The 20,217-nt window shown below is 42.4% G+C and overlaps 1 protein-coding gene across 2 annotated transcripts in view; it reads left to right on the forward strand.

Moving 5' to 3' along the window:
* The window catches only part of OSBPL10 (oxysterol binding protein like 10), a 296,044-nt gene that overhangs the window by 223,346 nt on the left and 52,481 nt on the right, over positions 1-20,217 (forward strand). For both annotated transcript variants that reach the window (XM_038570616.1, XM_038570617.1), the window contains one exon: positions 11,538-11,692. In XM_038570616.1, coding sequence (XP_038426544.1) covers positions 11,538-11,692 — 155 coding nt within the window. The remainder of the gene's footprint in view (positions 1-11,537; positions 11,693-20,217) is intronic.

The following is a 20,217-nucleotide window of genomic DNA, read 5'->3' on the forward strand; positions in this document are numbered from 1 at the left end:
CAGATGAGATGCTGAGGCTTATAGCAAGTAAAGACTCACCCAAAGTCACCCAACAGAACTGAGATGAGAGACAGGTGCTTCCTCTTATGGCAGATGCCTTCCTCTGCCTGGGGTTGTTTGATCCAGAACAGACCACCAGTTCAATCCAGAACAGTGACAGTGCTTTGCTCACATTACAGTTGTCTGACTGGCAGGTATTTCTTTTGTTTTCTTTACTTTTTTTCCTTTATTTTAATAATTTCAGACTTCTGGCAGAGTCACGAGAATAGTATGAAAAATTGTCATCTTTTCATCTCCAAATTCCCCAAATGGTAATGTTTTATGACATTTGCCTCATCATCTCCCTTCTCTCTATATATAAGGATATTAAAAAAAAAAAAAAGGATATTATAGTTTTCTAACCACTTCAGAGTAAATTGCAGACATGCTATATCTTTACTCTTATATGTTTCAGTATGTTTGTCCTTAGCAAAAAAAGAGACACTGTATCATGTCTTTTATATAATGTCTCCTATGTAATGACAGCACAGTGATCAAAATCAGTAAATTAACACGAATACAGTCCTATTCTCTAATCTGCAGACCTCACTAAAATTTGCCAATTGCTCTATTAATGTGTTCATAACAAAAGAAAAAGTTTCTGGTTCAGGATCCCTTAGGAGATGTATGCATGTGTATTCAAGCACAGAATAAAGGTCCCCAAATCTGCTCTTCTATCTTTCTTCTTCCTTCTCAACTTGAAAAAATGAAACTCTGATGCTGAAGCCCTCACGAGACTCCTTGACATTTTCAGATCTGGACTGAGTCTCAATGACCCCATTGGAGCTTGGGCACAGATTCTGAGCTACACTGGGGCTATTCATGATGCCTGGGGTCTCGCCCATAAAAAGCATAACTTCAGTCCTCTGCAACCTACTGGGCATATTCAAGAATCTTTCACTGGTAAATATACACCTGAACCATTTTGTTATTCTTAAGATGAATCCCTTACATATTTCTTCAGAGCTGGTTTCTAGCAGATCTCTAATTTTTTTCCTGATTTTCATTGAGTCTCTGGTGTTTTTATGGCTTAGAGGGACAAAGCTCAAGGTGGAATTTCAGATGTGATGACAGGTTGAGATAGAAATTATCTGGGAGGATCAAGCAATATCCCTGAAGTTATGTTGTGTACAGTGTTACCTCCTACAGTCTCCCTGCCCTGTCCCACACTCCTACCCCATTTGACTGTCAATCCTCCCTTGCTTTTAGCTACTTTTTTTGATTGTTTTTATACTATCTTATATCCATATTAAAAACATATTCCTCCAATGATAGCAAACTTATGAATCCCTATTGTTCTCTACTTCTCTCCTCATTTTTAATTGAAGTATAGTTTAACCTATAATAAATTAGTTTCAGTTGTCCAACATAGTCATTCAGCATTTTGAATTTTATACATTATGAAATGCTCACCACAATAAATGTATTAAAATATTATTTTAGAAGATTTATTTATTTGAGAGAGCACGAGTGGAAGGGGCAGAGGGAGAGGAAGAGAGAATCTCAAGCAGACTCTATGCTGAGGTTGGAGCCTGATGATGTGGGGCTTGATCTCATGACTCTGAGATCATGACCTGGGCCAAAACCAAGAGTTGGAAGCTTAATTAATTGTGCCACCCAGGTGCCCCTAAGTGCATTATAATATTATTGACTGTATTCCCAGTGTTATACTTTTCCTCCCTGTGACCTATTTATTTTGTAAGTGGAAGTTTGTATCTTTTAATCCCCTTCACCCACCCTCATCCCCTCCCCTCCTTTTAACCATTTTTATCAAAGAACTTGGCTAAAGGTTGGAGGATAGAGCATGAAGCATCACAAAGATTATTTTGTTTTCTTGTCTTCTTTTAACTTTTAACCCTCTTAAAAAATATTTCATATAACAGCCCCTTGAATTCTAAAACATTGTGCAATCTCTGGCACATGGTGAGGGAAAAGATGAATTACTTTCTGCATCCAAAACATCATACTTGCCTGCAGTTAAAATGGAATTCCAGAATTTCAAGCTAGCAGAATAAGGAAATGTGATAACTGGGGGAGTGTCACCACAAAATACCTTTGTTTAGAATCACAGGGCTCTTGCAGTTGATAGCAGTTATAGAAGCCTGACTCCCACTGATAAAAACATAATGGTTATGTCTAAGGAGTGCCAGCCTGGGTTGATGGAAATCAGAATCTCATTAGAGTGACACTCTATCAGGATTTCCTTTAAATGTTCGATGGGCAGGGAGGCACAGATTACCCGCAGCATACTAAATATCCACTCACATTGTTCTGGCTTTAGACCTCTTTGCTTTCTGCCCCTTGCATCATTTTATTTCTTCCGCCCCTTTTCTGAATCAAAAATTAATTTGTGGCTTGTAGCATTTCATCTTCCATAGCATTTCATTGTATCTTCTGGGGGAATATGTTGGCCTTGGAGCCTTTGTCTGTAAATGTTGCTCCTTAATGCTGTCTTTTCATCTCAAGCAAGGGAGCCACTGAACTGAAATCCAAAAATACTTCAGTATTCATCTGCCTACCATGTATGCATTTTGGACTCCTAGACCTGTCTCGGATGTTAATCTCTAAGATATAGTGGCCTGAAATGTTTCATTTAATTTCCATTTATGGAGAAGTTTGTAATTCAGATTGATAAAGTAACTTGGCCCTTTCGGCCAAGGCTTCTGTAGTTCTGATCTTGGGGACTACTGAATCCACTTGAATAGCTTGATGGAGGCAAATGATTGATGGGGGCAGGTAGGCATCTGTTCTCCCCAGTCTAGATGAGTGCCTCTGACTCTACTTGGAGAGACAGGCAGGATTTCACTCACAATTGGAAAAAGGCTGAACTACTTGAGGGTTGGGGCTTCAGGTGAGTTGCCAGTGTGGGAGAGAAATTGGACCTCTTGAGTAGTTTGGGATGCAGAGCACTCCGTCGGCAGCACTCCTGGCTCATTCCTTGCTTTTCGGTCTTGATCCAGGGAGCATGGTTCAAAGTCAGAGCAGACACCTATAACCAGACAAATACATTCTAGTGCCAGGTAAGAGCTGGATGCTGACAGCATGGTTGGTGCAAGGCATGTCAGGGAGAAACATGGGCATCAGAGCTGCCAGAGTGAGTGACAGTGGAACCTTGGGGATTTACAGTGGGTGACCCATGCATGCGCCTTTGGACATATATCAGGACAAGAGATGAAGAGATGTGTAATTGGAGAGAGGAGAAGCAGGGCAGAGTTTAGAGTGCTTCTCTTAACTTGTCCTTCCAATAACTTTTTCATTCTCTTAGAAGATTTGTGAGGCCTTTTATTTTGCTGGTCAGTAAGCCAGTAGCCCTGACCTTTCTGTTTTAGGGTTTGGCAAAAAAGGGTAAATAGGCGAGCCTGTCCTAAGGCCTTCATGGCCTCTCTAGCTGGTGGCCTCCTTCCTTCTGCTGTGCTGCGACAGCGATGCCTTCAGACCTCCAATGCTCTTTCCACTTTGTTGTCTCTCTCTCTTCCACCTTCTTTCCCGACACATTCTGCTTCTGCTGAGAACGTAACCCATGTCAGCAACCTTCCCTCATTTTGTGGGTGAGAGGCAAGATGGAAATATGAAGATTCCTCCAAAAATAGCATGTTGGAGAAAAAAAGGAAAAACTGGCTTTGTGGAATATTTCAGGTGGGTGGATTTTTGTTGTTGCTGTTGTTGCTACAACTATCCAACTGGAGATTTTGAGTGGCACATTCTCCCTAAAGAAAGCAGTCAGATGCTAACATCGTAGCTTTCCATCGTAAATGCAGACGTAGCTTCTGTTGTCTTCACATTTGTAAATATCAATCTTACTCTAGTTTGGAAAACGCTTTTAGGTTTGCCGAGCAGAGGAGGCATGAATTCCCTGTGTTGCAGGCAGAGGGACAGGTGCTGTCACCTGTCACTGGTTCTGGGCAGAGCCTCTTAGCCCTCGTCATGGGAACTGCAGTTCTCAGCACTCTCAGCAAGGCTGAACCGGAGGCCAAGGACAGATGAAAACAGTTTCACAGTCCAGTCTGAAAGCCCACAGTTAAATCTTCTGTTGCATTCTTTCTGCTTCTATTTGGTTTGGGGAACTAGGACATTTATAGTTGCTTTCCTTGTTCCCTGTGTCGTTCTGTCTACTATGGTGTGTCATGTGAGGAGCACAGCTGTGTGTCAAAAGGCCTGTCTTCGGGACTGGATTTACCATTTGTGGACCACCCTTCACCTTCCTGTTCTCTTCTGTTGTGTCATCCTCCGTGGTCTCCCTACTCGAGAGCGTTTGGGTGTACCCAGAGGGAAAGAAAACTTGTGGATCTCTGGCTACTTGAGTTGACAGTTGGTCAGCAGCCACGAGGTAATATTTGTTCCCAGCTGTCCTTTCATTTGTACGTCTTGGTCTGTTTTTGACCATCTTCCTACTTGAGACCTTTCTTGAGTCACTTTCTATAGGTGCGGCATATGTTCTCAACTGTCAAGCGCCATCAGTAGCAAATACACCATTATCCTCTCTGCTGCCAAGAAGGAAAGCCAGTGAAACCTGACACACCGTTGACACTAGCACAAACTTGTTTCCCAGGCGTGGGAATGCAAAATGGGCATGTCTTAGAATTAAGGAAATATGGTCTAGACTTGTGTTTTGCTTTAGGACACAGTCTTTCAATAGAGTAATGTAGTCCATTTGTTTATGTCTTTAAACTGGTGTTTGTTTTTCTGGTAGGGTCCTTTATACTTTTTGTTTTTCTACTTCCATGTGGCTTTTCTTGTTTTCTCTTTATTTTGCTACATAAGTGGTACTTCCTTGACTCACTGTCTTTTAGTGTTTTGGGAAAAGTATGTATATAAATTCTAAGAATGTTACATTATGTTTTTGGTTGTGTTTTTTTTTTTAAGTTTTACTTCTTTTTTAAAAAAATTTATTTATTCATGAGAGAGAGAGAGAGAGAGAGAGGCAGGTAGAGACACAGGCAGAGGGAGAAGCAGGCTCCATGCAGGGAGCCCGACGTGGGACTCAATCCCGGGACTCCAGGATCAGGCCCTGGGCCAAAGGCAGGAGCTAAACCGCTAAGCCACCCAGGGATTCCCTTAAGTTTTACTTCTTTATTTTAAAGACAGTGTGGTGGGGAGGAGGAAGAGAGGGACAAGTAGACTCCATGCTGAACACAGAGCCTGATTTGGGACTCAATCCCACGACCCTGAGATCATGACCCGAGTAAAAACGAAGAGTCAGATGCTTAATTGATTGAGTCCCCTGAGCGCCTCTATATTATGTTTATCATAAGCATTCTTTAACCTATATTTTTTCCTTTCTTTTTCTCATTTGTCTTGTTTCTTAAATTCAACATATGACTGAAATCATATGGTATTTGTCTTTCTCTGACTAATTTAGCATTATGCTCTCTAGCTCCTTCTGTATTTTTGCAAATGGCAAGATTTCATTCATTTTTATGGCTGAGTAATATTCCATTGTGTGTGATATAGACCACATCATCTTTATCCGTTCACCTTGGGATAGGCACTTGAGCTGCTTCCATCATTTGGATATTGTAAATAATGCTATAATAAACAGGCTTATTAACCTATAGTTTTCTAATAATCAAAGTCAAGAATGACCCTTCCTTTTGACTGTCTCCTTTAATGATGAAAACTCAGCATACTTTAATTTCCTGTTACTTTGATATGCTTCCCAACTTTTGATACTATAATATGGAGGCTATTGTTACTATTTTAATATTAACTTAATATTTAATGTGAGCGTGATTAAATATCTTTAAAATAATTTTGATTTAATATTCAGTCATGTAACCATGTTTAGAAAAATTATGTCAGTTCATTACCAGGCCTGGGAGTGGGGTGAGTTGTGTGAGACACTCACCTTGAACACAAATTTAAGGGGTGCCAAAGTAATTAAGATGAATGATGCTTTCATGAAGTGTTTTTAAACCAAAAGTAATGCAGAAATTATCCAGGATGAATGAAATACCAAATTTTAAATTAAGACAAGGATTCAGCACAGTGAAGCAAGGGAGACCGAGTCTTGCAAGACTTTTTCTGTTAATTTTGGCTTTAAAAATATTGTGTGAAAATGTCATTTATCTTGATGACTGAGTGTCTTGGTGCCACTTTAAAATTTATACCCAGGAGGAGTATACTTTTTACTTCCCCTCACCCCAGCTCTGCATTTAATTGGGTAAAGTGCACACTGCCAGTCCCCCCCACCCTTTTTTTTTTTTAAAGATTTTATTTATTTACTCGTGGGAGACACACACAGAGAGAGAGGCAGAGACACAGGCAGAGGAAGAAGCAGGCTCCATGCAGGGAGCCTGATGTGGGTCTCCATCCCAGGACTCCAGGATCATGCCCTGGACTAAAGGCAGCGCCAAACCGCTGAGCCACCTGGGCTGCCCTGCCAGTCCATCCATCCATTCATTCATTCATTCATTTCCTGCCAGTCCTTTTAATGCATGACTTTTCCAGTCTTGAGTTCCTGATTCTGCTTCTTTTCTTCATAATTTGGTACATGTCCTCAAGTAGTTTCTTCCCACAGAAGGTGGAAACTTTTCTGAGCTCTCTTCTCTGCTCTAGGAAAACATACAGTGTGTAGAGTTTAAGAGTCCGGACTCAAGAACCAGGCTGTCTCTGTTTTAATCTTGATTCTACCACCAACTGGCTATTTGCATCTTTATTTCTTTTTCTGTCAAATGGGCGTAACAGTAAGACCTACCTCATGGGTTGTTTTAAGGAGTAGATGAGTTAACGTATGTAAGTTGCATGCAGTATCCTTGGCACCTCCCAAAAGCTCAAACAATGTTGACTCATTTTAGTAGAGCAAAATAATTTGGCTGCAGACAGCATTATCCCTTGGCCCAAACCTATAGACTTTTATTTGCCTTCCTCTCTTCACCTGTTCACCTTCTGATATCTAGTGTTTTGTAGCAAAATCTAAAATTAGTTTGTTTTCCTTTAAGGCAAGTCTAACTTTTCTGCCTTGAATGATTGGAAAGATATTCTCTTAATTTTGTTATTTAAAAACATTGCCAAACTCTATGAGCTAGGCATTCATTATATTCTACTTTCATATGAATTTGAAATTTCAGCAATGGAAAGCCTGAAAAAAGATTGCCAAGCTGTGTCTAGATGTGTCTTTTCCCATTGTCTTTGCTGGAATGTGGTGGACTCTTATCAGCAGCATGCACAGCTCTTCCACTTGGGCTATTTCTTCTGTCATTATTTGTTGTTTCTGTTCCATTGACCTCATCTTTGTCCATCAGGGTCTCTTGAATCTCTGTTGTACATCTTCTGCATTCTCAGAGAGAGAGAGAGAGAGAGAGAGAGAGCACGCACACAAGCCAGGAGAGGGAGAGAGTATTTTTAGCAAACTCCCCACTGAGCGTGGAGCCTGATGCAGGGCTTGATACCACCACACGGAGATCATGACCTGTGCCAGAGTCAAGAGTTGGATGCTTAACTGACTGAGCCACCCAGGCACCCCTTTTGCATTTTCTTCTGTCTTACTGTTGTCTTTGTGTTCTTTACAACTCTACCTTGGCAGAACTTCCCTATCTTTAAATACTGTTTACTTGAGTTTCTACAGTGCTGATTCCTTTTCCTGTTTTCAGTGTTAATTTTAACTCTACTAATGCTGATTCACTTTCCTCATGATAATTCTTTGATGTATTTATTTCCTTTTTCACCTCTGTTTTTCTCTCCATATTTCTGTTCTTGTTTCATAGAGGCTGCTTTACTTTGTGCTGTGCTGATGATATACCTTTCTTGATGTTTTCTGTGCTATCTTACTTTAGAAATATCAGAGATGTATAGTTCTTATAAGCCTTCTGAGGATTCCATTTTGTTTCCCAAACTCTATACAATCCTTCTCATTTACTGTTAGAATTGTTCTTATCCTCAAATGAGGCAGGCCTATGCAGACTTTCAAACTAAGTGATCATTTATGAGAGCACCTGGATTGGTCTACCATGGTCTTCTTTCTAGTCCTCACTCACTGGTTCTTTGATAGGCTCAATCCTTAGAGTATACAGAGAACTACATTCCCCAGCATGCATTGCTACCTTCCCTCTTCCTGTCCTGGCCTGTCTGTTGCTGATTGTGATCTGTCATTGCCTAGGGACTCTACACCTGCCTCATTATCTCCCAGATTATCATCTCTAAATGATGGTGGTATAGAGGGGAGGGAGGGACAGGGTTGAAGTGTGGGAGTCATGGAGGAAGCATGTCTTGATTGCCTAGGCAAGCAGAGCTCTCTTTTTTTTTTTTTCTTAGTGCTTTTTAAGCTTTCCTAATTATTCTAGAGGAAATTTACTACTTGTGTTTTATGTGTGTGTGTGTGTGTGTGTTTTTAAGTAATACTCCTGTACTGATGAGATAGCTGTCTAGTATTTAAGATCTGAATCCAACTCTCAGTTCCCAAGAAGTTGTTGGTCAGCAGGACAGGTGTATGAAGTCTTCTTCTGCCTTTCTCAGGGCAGATTCTGATGTCTTAAAGCTTGAGTTGGTTTTTCTTATTCCAGCCCCATCTGCCTTATCATTTATAGGATTCCTCCCAAGTCTGGTCTTAAGCTGATCTTTCAGCCTTTGGTTCTTAGTATTGTGAGTTTTCACCTTTTTGAAAAATGACATCAAGAACTGATAACATAGATGCCATTTTGCCATTAAAAAATTTGGTAAAGCACACATATTAAAACATTTACTGTCTTAACCATTTTTAAGTATATAGCCCAGTAGAGTGTTGAGGACATCCATATTGTTGTGTAACCCACCTCTAGAACTCTATCTGGTGAAATAAACTCCATACCCATTAAACATTAGCTTCCCACGCCCCCCAGCCCCTTGCAACCACCATCCATTCTGATTTCTGTCTCCCTTTTTGCCATTTCTTAGTTCTTAACTTTTAGGAGGTTGTAAAATGCAGGTTCCTTTTGAAATTTACTGTCTATGAAAATTGTAATATTCATTCATTTTGGCACAGATTTATTGAGTGCATACTCTTTGCCAGGCCATATTCTAGTTTCTGGACATCAAGCCATGAGCAAGGGCAGTATTGTCTTTGCTATCAGGAGCAGATCTTCTAGGGAGGACAGAAACACAATAGACTAACACATGAACAGGGTGAGTTCAGATAGCGCTGAGTGCTGTGAAGACCATAAACTGACTGATGGGACCGAGAGCGCCTTTGTGGCAATGCCTTGGCTGAGGAGGTCCCAGGGGGCTTCTCTGAACAAGTGATATTTGAGGCAACCCCTGGATTTATGCAGGAGACCTCTCCCCCACGCAGAAGAACTGGAGGGGTGGCATTCTGAGCAGAAGGAACGGCACGTGTGAAGGCTCTTGACTGTAACAAACTTGGATCGCTTGAAGAATGGAAAAACTACCAGCGTGACTTGAGCACAGTGAGCAGTGAGGAGAAGGGGAAGTAAGACCAGGAAGTCATGCAAGCCAGGCAGTTATATTGTATTCCAACTGTTGTGAGAAGCCACTTGAGACTTTTCAGCCACAGCTATGTGATCTAACACTTTTTTTGTGTTTTTTCTTTCTTTCTTTTTTAAGATTATTTGTTTGTAATGGGTACCTGGGTGGCTCAGTGGTTGAGCATTTGCCTTTGGCTCAGGGCATGATCCCAGGGACCTGGGATGAGTACTGCATCACGCTCCCCCACAGGGAGCCTGCTTCTCCCTCTGCCTGTGTCTCTGCCTCTCTCTCTCTCTCTGTCTCTCATGAATAAATAAAATGTTTTTTTAAAGAAAGATTATTTATTTATTTGAACGAAATGGAGGTGGAGGGGAGAGGGTACAGAGAGAGAGGGAGAAGCAGACTCCCCACGGAGCAGAGAGCCTGATGTGGGCTCAGTCTCAGGATCCTGAGGTCATGACCTGAGCTGAAGGCAGACACTTAACCAACTGAACCACCCAGATGTCTGAACACCTGATGTTTTTTTAAAAAAATTTCTGCCTGAAAATATGCTTATATTGAGAGTACCATACACACTGACACATTGACATACACAGCTTTTTCCTCTGCCTCTGTTATTTTGTTTCCATCAACCAGAGTCTCCCATGGTGCCAAAATTCTGGGATACTTGTAGATTTTTCTTTGAGTAACAATAATGAAAAGGCTAATGGAGGGACACCTGGGTGGTTCAGTGGTTGAGCATCTGCCGTTGACTCAGGGTGTGATCCCGGAGTCCTGGGATCGAGTCCCTCATCGGGCTTCCTGCATGGAGCCTGCTTCTCCCTCTGCCTATGTCTCTCCCTCTCCCTCTCTGTGTTTCTCATAAATAAATAAAATTTTTAAAAATCTTTAAAAAAAAAAGAAAAGGCTTAATGGATATGACTACCTTACTGATGGAACTTTAGAGACCCTGCAAGGTTGAGTTCCAGTTCATGTAAGGCCGTATCCACTACAGCCTCCCTTTTTTTCATCCCTTATTCCTGCTTTTAGATGGAGAACCGAGTCTGGGGTGGGGGGCAATTGAGTTTGTTATTCTAATGGTGGAATTGGTAAAGGAATTCCTTGTGATTACTCCTGTCCCCACTAGTGAACATATATAGATATTCCATAATAATACCTGACTCCTAAATAAAGAGTATTAGAGTTAAAAAAAAAAAAAATGTATTTTCCCTAAGGGTTGAGGGATGATTAGAAACATGCTTTTGGTTTATCAGACTGGTGTTTATAAAAATTTTTCTTGCTAGAATGGAATGAGCACCTGTCTTTAGTGATGGGGCTTCCTGACTTTTCCCACAGCAGCCATATCTCCTGGCAGAGGTGGGGGCTACGTGGTGCAGGCAACTTTTCAGAATTGTGATCATAACGTCAACTGTAATTTATACCACAGTTTGAGGGGCACCGGGTGGCTCAGTCAGTTGGGCGTCTCCCTTCAGCTCAGGTCGTGATCTTGGGGTCCCAGGATCGAGTCCCAAGTTGGGCTCCCTGCTCCATGGGGAGTCTGCTTCTCCCTCTCCCTCTGTCCCTTCTTCTCGCTTGTGCTTTCTCTCTTTCTCTCTCTCTCTCTCTCTCTCCCCCAAATAAATAAATAAAATCTAAAAAAAAAAATCCCAAAAGTCACAATTTGAGCACCCCATTGTTGATAAAATTTGACTTATAATGTTTTAATTATATTTTCATTTTTTTATTTCATTAATTTTATTTATATTTTCATATAAATATTTTTTCTTTAAAAAACTTAAGAAAAACACTTTTAAGAAAATCTGGCTTTGGTGAATGCGATCTTTTTTTTTTTTTTTTTTGATGGTGGGGGCGATGTCCAAGGATGGGGAAAGAAATAGCCCATAATGATTCTGACTGCCATTACACAGAAACTAGTTTATAAATAGATCCATGTCTGCACTTGGGAACCTCATTCAGAACAAGCCCACTTAGGTTTACCACCATCCACTTCAAACTGGGCCCATTTCAGGTCCATCTCCATATATAGTGAGGCACAAATATTTCTTGAGCTGTAAATGTTTAAATTGGAAAATACTTGGCATCATTCTAGGTCTTTATTGCAGAGAACATCCTGGGATGGCACGGGCCCAAGTCACATTCCACAGAGCAGCTGAAAAATGGGACACTTGGCTCTTTGCCATCAGCCAGTGCCAACATAACCTGGGCGATTTTACCAAACTCCACTGAAGATGAGCAAAGCTTGCAGCCCGAGCCAGAGGTAAGCGAGCCGTTAGTTCTCTCTTAGCACTTGTGTGGCTTGTGTTCTCGCTTGTTCAGAAATGTAGTGATCATATTTGTAACTTGCTCATCTCTTTGTTTTAAGAAGAGACAAATTATAAAATGGAAGCATTGCCTGGAGAGAGACAAAATCAGCTCTGTGCACGCCTGGCACTTCTGTTCTTGTGTCTGGCAGCTGCCGTGGGGGAAATGTGATCCTACCAATGAGGAAGCTCCTATTTTCATTGAAATGGGAGTCATTTTAACTTCAAGTGGGAGAAATTCAAATGCACCCATTAAAATGATGCCTGTTGACATGATGGGAGCAGTTACAATATATTATGTCGCTCCCCTGAATAATGGCTTCTTCATGTGGTTCGTGCTAACATCAGCTCCCGCCTCACATGCTCGACCCCTGCATGCTCCAGAACCAGGCCAGCGTCCCCCGGGCAGTGGCTGAGACTCCTGGGCGTCCCCTCCGGCCGCAGGGGCAGCTGCCCCGCCTCGGCAGGCTCCGCGGACTGTCCTCTGCCCACACGACTCTCCCGACTGACCGTGCTTCCAAGTGGCAGCTCGAAGGAAGCCAAACGCTGCGTTTCCTTTTGTTGATTTTACTTTGTGCCTCGAGGGAACTTGTTTTCCATTTTTCTTTGGATGCGCACAGTCTATCGACGTGCCCTTGTGAACGGGGCTGGGAGGTACCCAAAGACGTGTTAAAGGTTGTACTTAATGCTGACTAAAGTCACTTAGCCTGAGAAATGTAGGGCCCTCGTGAAATAAATCTGTTGAGGATGGTTGAGAGCCCCAAGGCAGCTTCTTGGATCAAACGGTCGTGGTCATCGATTGAAAATGTTTTCCAAGCTTCCCATGATGATATTCTGGAACAGGAGCTCAGTAGCGTGGCTCCTCTGAGACAGCATCAGCCTGCCTACAGATATTTCTTGGCATCTATAAGGTGTCTTCGCAGGGTATGAAACGAACAAAGGATGTTGAGATTCTCCGAGGCACTTTCCTTTACCTGTACCAGGAGTTTCAGGTTGAAAACACTTGGCAGCTGATACGTAAGGTCAACTGGGAAGTAAGTTGGCAATGGTGGGAGCCCTGCCGTCCTACTGTTCTTCTGAGAGCCTTGGGTGAGGTGGCAGTTCAGGCTGCTGAAAGGTTGAAAACTATACTGTCCATCATTTCCCTGGCAAAGAACCTGTGGGGGTTCATGTCATTATAAATATATTTAAAGTCTTGCTCTAGGAAAAAGTTAAGGATAGGGAAGGAAGTTATTAGGTCTTTGGTAACAATTTTTCAGGGCCTCCTTCCCAGCAGCATTCTTGGGCAAAACCTAACAGCCATAACCTAATAAGCATACTTATTAGGGCTGGTGGTCTTCCTCATTCTGTGACTCCTCCTTCCTGTTTCTTCTGCTTTTCCCTGAGAGTGCTTTCTATAACAAAGAAGCTTGAGAGGCCAGATCTGTCCTTTTTTTTTTTTTTTTTTTTTTAAAGGTTTTTTATTTACTCATGAGAGACACAGAGAGAGGGGCAGAGACACAGGCAGAGGGAGAAGCAGGCTCCCTGAGGGGAACCCGGTGTGGGACTCAATCCCAGAACCCTGGGATCATGATCTGAGCCGAAGGCAAACAAACGCTCAACCACTGAGCCACCCAGGCGTCCCCAGGTCTGTCCTTTTTACTTAAAATTGCTGCCCCGCTCCCCACTCCCCGCCCCCCTCCCAGGCCTGACCAGTCACCAGCATCAGCAGAAGAGTATATAATTGTTCACGAGAAGTAACTAGCTCCCAAGTTCAACTTTTTAAAAATACTTTGAAGGGGAAGAACGAGGGAGACCATTTTTCCCCCTATGTTAGGAACACCATTAGTTTCTAGTTGTATTACCTTTGTTCTGGTCAGAGAAGTGTCATGTATTGGTGGGTTAAGTCCTTGCTCGAGGCAGTGAGGACTTATGGGGCATGATGATGTTTTGATGGTTTTCTGAGAAGGGAGAGTTCGAGACTCCTTTCATTTTTTTTTCCAGGGACAGCTCTGGTAGATGATTCTCACAACCCTCACAACTAAGGTTGGTTGGATACTATTTTTGCTGTAGGACATTGTGCTTTGTCACTTTTTCTTTTCTTTTTACTTTTCTCTTGTTTTCTTTTTCTTCTCTCTCTCTCTCTCTCTTTTGTCTGAAGGATGGAAGAAGCTAGCAATATTGACCCAATAGCTTTCCTGTCAGGAAAAGGAAAATGTTTTCATTGCCCCCTTTTTGTACGATTTGGAGAAATGACCCAAGAAGGAATGAAGTGAGATTATGAGAAGCTGAAAATTTCTTATGAGAATGTTCCTTAACCCTTTGATATAGAGAATAGAGTTATTATGGAAATGATCACCAGGGAAACTCAGGATTGTGGTTACTGTGGTACTTTGAGTAAACCATTTTTTTCTGGGTTGTTGCTTTGATTGTGTTAAGTCTTTAGAGGCAATAATTAGGGTATAAAAGGTGTACCTTGCTCCCATGGATGAGTGTTTTATTTATTTAAAAATATAGGGGGATCCCTGGGTGGCTGGGGATCCCTGGGTGGCTCAGTGGTTAAGCGCCTGCCTTCAGCCCAGGGCGTGATCCTGGAGTCCCGGGATCGAGTCCCACATCAGGCTCCCTGCATGGAGCCTGCTTCTCCCTCTGCCTGTGTCTCTGCCTCTCTCTCTCTCTCTGTGTCTCTCATGAATAAATAAATAAAATCTTTAAAAAAAAATAAAATAAAAAGATTTTAAAAAAAAGATTTTATTTATTTGTTCATGAGAGACACACAGAGGCAGAGGGAGAAACAGGCTTCTCGCAAGGAGCACAATGTAGAACTCAATCCCAGGATCCCGGGGTCAAACTCTGAGGCAAGGCAGACGCTCAACCACTGAGCCACCCAGGTGCCCCTGGATGTGTGTTTTAATACCACCAACTAGTTAACTCAATCCAGTTCACTGGACACAGACCAGGGGTCCTGCAATTCAATTCAACTCCAACATTGTCTACCTGTGGAGAGCTTCAGATCCTGCAGATTAAGGGCTCAGCCCCGCAAGACTGTCTTGTCCCCCCCACCCCCGCCCCACCTTCAGCCAATCACAAGTCCAGGCCACCTGTGCTTCTGACCAACTGGCTATAGATCAGAGGTTCTCACATCCCTCTCCGTGGGTTTGAATAATTTGTCAGAGTGGCTCACAGAACTCAGAGAAACATTTACCAGTTTATTATAAAAGCTTATAATTCAGGAACAGATGGAAGAGATGCATGGGGAAGGTGTGGGAGCTTCTGTGCCGTCCCCAGAACCTCCCTTCCAGCACCTCCACATGTTCACCCACCTGGAAGCTCTGTCAACCCTGTTGTTTTGGGGTTTTATGGAAGCTTCATTCCATGGGCGTGATTAAATCTTTGGTGATGGAACTCAACCTCCAGCCCTTCTCCCCTCCTTGGAAGTCATGGAGTGGGACTTTCAGTCCCATCCCTCCAATCCCTGGGTTAGTGCCACTGGAGACAGTCACCATCCTTAGGTAACCTAGGGGCTTCCAGAGGTCACTCATCAACATAAAAGACACCTTTATCTTTCTTTCTCATCCCTTCAGGAATTCCAAGAGTTTGTGCCAGGAGCTTTGTGCCAGGAATGGGGACAAAACCAAATACCTATTTCTTGTTAGAAATCTCAGTGTCACACTCCCCTCCCCTAGTTGTGGCTTTACTGTAAAACATCTTATAGATACCTGGAAAATTAATGCATTTTCAAGCTTCGTCTGTTTAATTCCCAGCTGAATAAAACTCAAAGACCAGTGTGTATTTAATACATGAGTTAGAGTAGAACTGTGGTTGGCTCTATTATCAAATGCAGTGATCTTAAAATTTTATTCTGCTGGGGCTAGAACTAAGTACATGTGAAAATGAAATATTCTTCCATAATGAAATGAGTTAGGATCTTGGTTTTACCCATTAGCAGAACAATTTTTCAACTCTCTCAGCACTGTTTGAAATTTAAATTTAAACAGACAAGGAGTTTTGTTGTGCTGTCTTGGGGGAAGAATGCTTTGTAACAGGACGGGGAGAACTGTGATGGGGAGATACTGGGATTGGCTCTCTTAACCTTCATTCCACCCTCCTGATGGGAACCCTAACAACTACATGTCCCCAAATTTCTTACAGTTGGATTTTTGAGTGCATGACAGGTCTCATAAACGCATTTGTGTGAGATTGGGAGCCTAAGCTGAGACCAAGTTTCTTTTGCTGGGGCTGCTGGTGGGCAAGGTCATGAGGATGTGGGTGTTCCGAGGCCGCTGCGGGGGCCATGTGCATTGTCCTGGGGCCTCAGGCCCACCTGCATGGGCCTGACAAGCTGCAGGACTGGCAGCAGCAGCCACTTCCCGGCATGGGGCTTGTGTCTCTACAGTGGTGTGTCCTTGAAATAAAGAAGGAGAACTTTGCTTTCCCCACACCTTTCAGAGATGATGTCAGCACCTAATTCCCATATCCAGTCCCTTTCTGATTGAAATACCTAGTGTGGTTTCTGTTTCCTGCTGTGGATCAAGACTGGTTGTGCTATTGGAATCGGAAAAGCCAAGGGCGACATGTAGACAGTCACGAATTATGACCATCTATACCTACCTTTCTGGAGGGACCAAACCTTAATAGTTTTAAAAGTCAGTTTTATTGAGGTATAATTCATGAATAATAAAAGTCATCCTTTTAAAACACAATTTTATCACTTTTAAGTGAGTTAAAATACAGACTAATTCTGTCACTTTCCAAAATTCCTTTGTGTTCCTTTATAGTTAAGCCCCTCCCCCTATCCCATGGCAGTCCTTATCTGATTTCTGTCTATTGTAGCTTTGCCTTTTCTGGAATGCCATTTATATGAAATCATACAGTATGTAGCCTTTTGAGTTGGACTTCTTTTTTTTTTAGATTTTTATTTATTTATTCATGAGAGACACAGAGAGAGGCAGAGACACAGGCAGAGGGAGAAGCAGGCTCCATGTGGGGAGTCCAATGTAGGACTCGATCCCAGGACCCTGGGATCATGACCTGAGCCAAAGGCAGATGCTCAACCACTGAGCCACCCAGGTGCCTCGAGTCTGGCTGCTTTTGTTTAGCAGAATGCATTTGAGACTCACCCATATTGTTGTGTTAGCCAGTGGTTCAGGCCTTTGTACTGGTGAATAGTGTCCGTTGGATTCAGAGTTTGTTATCCATTCGCCAGTTGAACCTTTGGTAAACTTAACTTACCCACATTCCCCATGGATAAAATAGAAAAAGGGAAGCACTTAAAAATCATGTTGTATTAATCATTTAAGGTCCATATTTGGTGCCCAAATACCTACCTCCAGCAAGGAGGGGGAAGATGGAGGATCAGTACTATTTCTCTCCCTATTGGAGACCTTGAGGAAGGGTTTTTAAGCTTGTGCCTTAAAAGCATGCTGTCAGTGGGGTGCCTGGGTGGCTCAGTTGGTTTAACATCTGACTCTTGGTTTCAACTCAGGTCATGATCTTATGAATTGTTGTATCCGAGCCCTGCATTGGGCTCCGCACTCACTGGAGAGTCTGCTTGAAGATTCTCTCCCTCTTTTCCCTGCCCCCACTCGTTCTAGCTCACTCTAAAATAAATAAATCTTTTTTTTTTTTTAAGATTATTTATTTGACAGAGAGTGCGCGCATAGGCAGGAGGAGTGGGAGAGGGAGAAGCAGGCTTTCTACTGAACAGAGAACCTGACACTGGGCTTGATCTCAGGACCTTGAGATCATGACTTGAGCTGAAGGCAGCCACATACTCAATTGAGTCACCCAGGCATCCCTAAAATCAATCTTACCACCACCACCACCACCACTACACTGTTAGTTCCTGTCAACCCCTGGGTTGATTGTTCCTTTATATACATTGCCTGGATAATTGTCTGAACTACAGTGGCAACAAGAGTATCAAGAGACCACATATTCTACACCCCCCAGAATCTAACATGTTCAGAAAGACTTCTCATAATGTCTCTAAGTACTGACCGCTAGCATTTAGCCAAATGGGCTAGCTAGGAAATTGCAAAATTGATTTTTTAAGTAAGCATGTCATAGTCTCTCCCCCTCTTCCACAAGGGAGAAGATTGTTTTACAAATAAAGGAGAGAGACAGATATAAAAGATTCAGCTGAATTTTTCCTCAAGAAGAATTTCCATGCCCTTGGTGGATTCATCATTTTAGCACTGAAGTTTTGAGCGACTTGACACAGAATGCTGTCAGTTTGAAATCCTCTGACATTCAAATTGAAGCCTGGCCAGTTTAATCCCCTCAACCCATTTTTATCATCTATTCTTTATCTCCATGATACATAAATGTATAGGTAGATGTAACTGAGACTATTTATCAGGCATTGGATAGTGGCAGATTTTGGAAGATAAAGTAATATGTTGTTTTGATCCTTTGGATAATTAACAAATGTTCAGTCTTATGTGTTTGTTCAAAATATGTGACACATAATTATTTGATTCTAACCATTTAATGAAAGAGTGAGACAGCTATCCCTTACAGCAATTGAAAATCACTTTATTGAATTCTTTTTTTAATTTAATTTTATTTAAATTCAATTAACAGTGTATTATTAGTTTCAGAGGTAGGGTTCAGTGATTCATCAGTTGCATGCAACACCAAGTCCCCATTACATCGCGTGCCCTCCTTAATGCCTGTCACCCAGTTACCCCATTCCCTCAGCTACCTCCCCACCTTATTGAATCGTGGTAACCCCACAAAATTTAATTTCACATGGTCACAGCAAATGGTGGTCACATTTATTAGAATTTGTTACAAGAAGTTCGTGGTGATGCAGTTCCCCTTTTGTAACCCTACATTCCATCCTGTCACAGTTTGATTGCATTTCCCTCCCAGTTGTGGTAGAACAGACTTTTTTCCTCTTTGAATCATGGCCTTTGAATCACTAAATCTTAGAAGCATTGTGACGGGTCAAATGGCTGCTCTCCAAACCGGAGAGGCTGACTAACCTGCCAGAAGTCTACAGAGCTGGCCTGTGGGGGACAAGATTGATATCTGGACTTCCTCAACCCCAAGCTAGTACCTTTCCTGTACCCCAGACTGACTCCTGTATCTGGTGGGATTCTTTCAGTTAGAGTGACTGAGAATCCATCAATTAGTGGCTCTGGCAATAAAGTTTCTCACACAGTAAGAGTTCTGCCGATAAATACTTCTGGGTCTGGTATAGGAACTCCTGAAGGCCTCAAAGAGACAGGCAGTCTGGAGGTACCTCAAAAAAATTAAAAATAGAACTACCGTATGAGCCAGAAATCTCACCTTTGTGTGTTTATCTAAAATAATTGAAACCAGGATCTCAGATGATGATGATGACTCAGAACAGCCAAGGGGTGAACATCAGTGAATGAATGAATGAATGAAGAAAATGTGGGATACACATACAATGGATTAGTATTCAGCCTTTTTTTTAAAAAAAGATTTTATTTATTTATTCATGAGAGACACAGAGAGGGAGAGAGGCAGAGACATAAGCAGAAGGGAGAAGCAGGATCCCTGTGGGGAGCCCGATGTGGGACTCAATCCCAGGACCCCGGGATCACGCCTTGAGCCAAAGGCAAATGCTCAACCACTGAGTCAGCCTTTAAAAAGAATACAGTCTTGTGGTTTGCTGCAACATGGATGACCCTTGAGAATATGATCCTGAGTGAAGGAAGCTGGTCACAGGATGAATACTGCACAATTCCATTTATAGGAGGTATGTTAGTAGTTAGACTCAAATGGAAAGCAGACTGTGGGTTGCCAGGGGCAGGGAGGTGGTGGGGGGCAGAGTGAATTGAGGAGATGCTAGTCAAAGAGTTTAGAACTTCAGGCATGCAAAGTGGAAATGTTCTGGAGATCTGCTGTGCAACAACATGTATGTAGTTAATAATAATAATACTGTTATATGTGAACAGTATATGAATCCCACAGTTCTCACTATAACCACTGAGAGCATTCTGTTTAGGTCCTGACACTAGGAACGTGCAGTGGCTTGATCATTTGGGTTTTTTTTTTTCTTCTGCTCTTCTGGCTATTCCTCGGGAAGGAAAGGAGTGCATCCATGAGGCAAATGTAGAAGATATGCCTCTTAGCTATCCAACCCTCAGGACTTATTAAAAATCCAAAAGCTCCAGGTTGTTACTTGTGCTTGAAGATGCATTGCTGTCTCTGATGTTTGCTCCGTGTCTCAGTGTACTAAGACAGTAATTATTCATCTACTCTCTTCTTTCATCGAATATTGAATTACTGTGTGCTGGACACTGAATGGGAGGACTCCTTAGCTTAGCTTAGTGGACTTTCATAACCTAGTACTAGAAACTGAATTGTGCCCCCCTCCCCTTGCAAATTCATATGTTGAAGCCCTAACCTGTGGTATCAGGGAGCTGGTGTCTTTAGGAGGCGGCTCAGGTTACTTGAGGTCATAAGGGTGCAGCCCTAATCCAGGACCCTAATTCAATGGGACTGCAGTCTTGTTAAGAAGAGGAAG

Source organism: Canis lupus, chromosome 23, assembly GCF_011100685.1.
Source record: "Canis lupus familiaris isolate Mischka breed German Shepherd chromosome 23, alternate assembly UU_Cfam_GSD_1.0, whole genome shotgun sequence".
Taxonomy (NCBI): domain Eukaryota; kingdom Metazoa; phylum Chordata; class Mammalia; order Carnivora; family Canidae; genus Canis; species Canis lupus.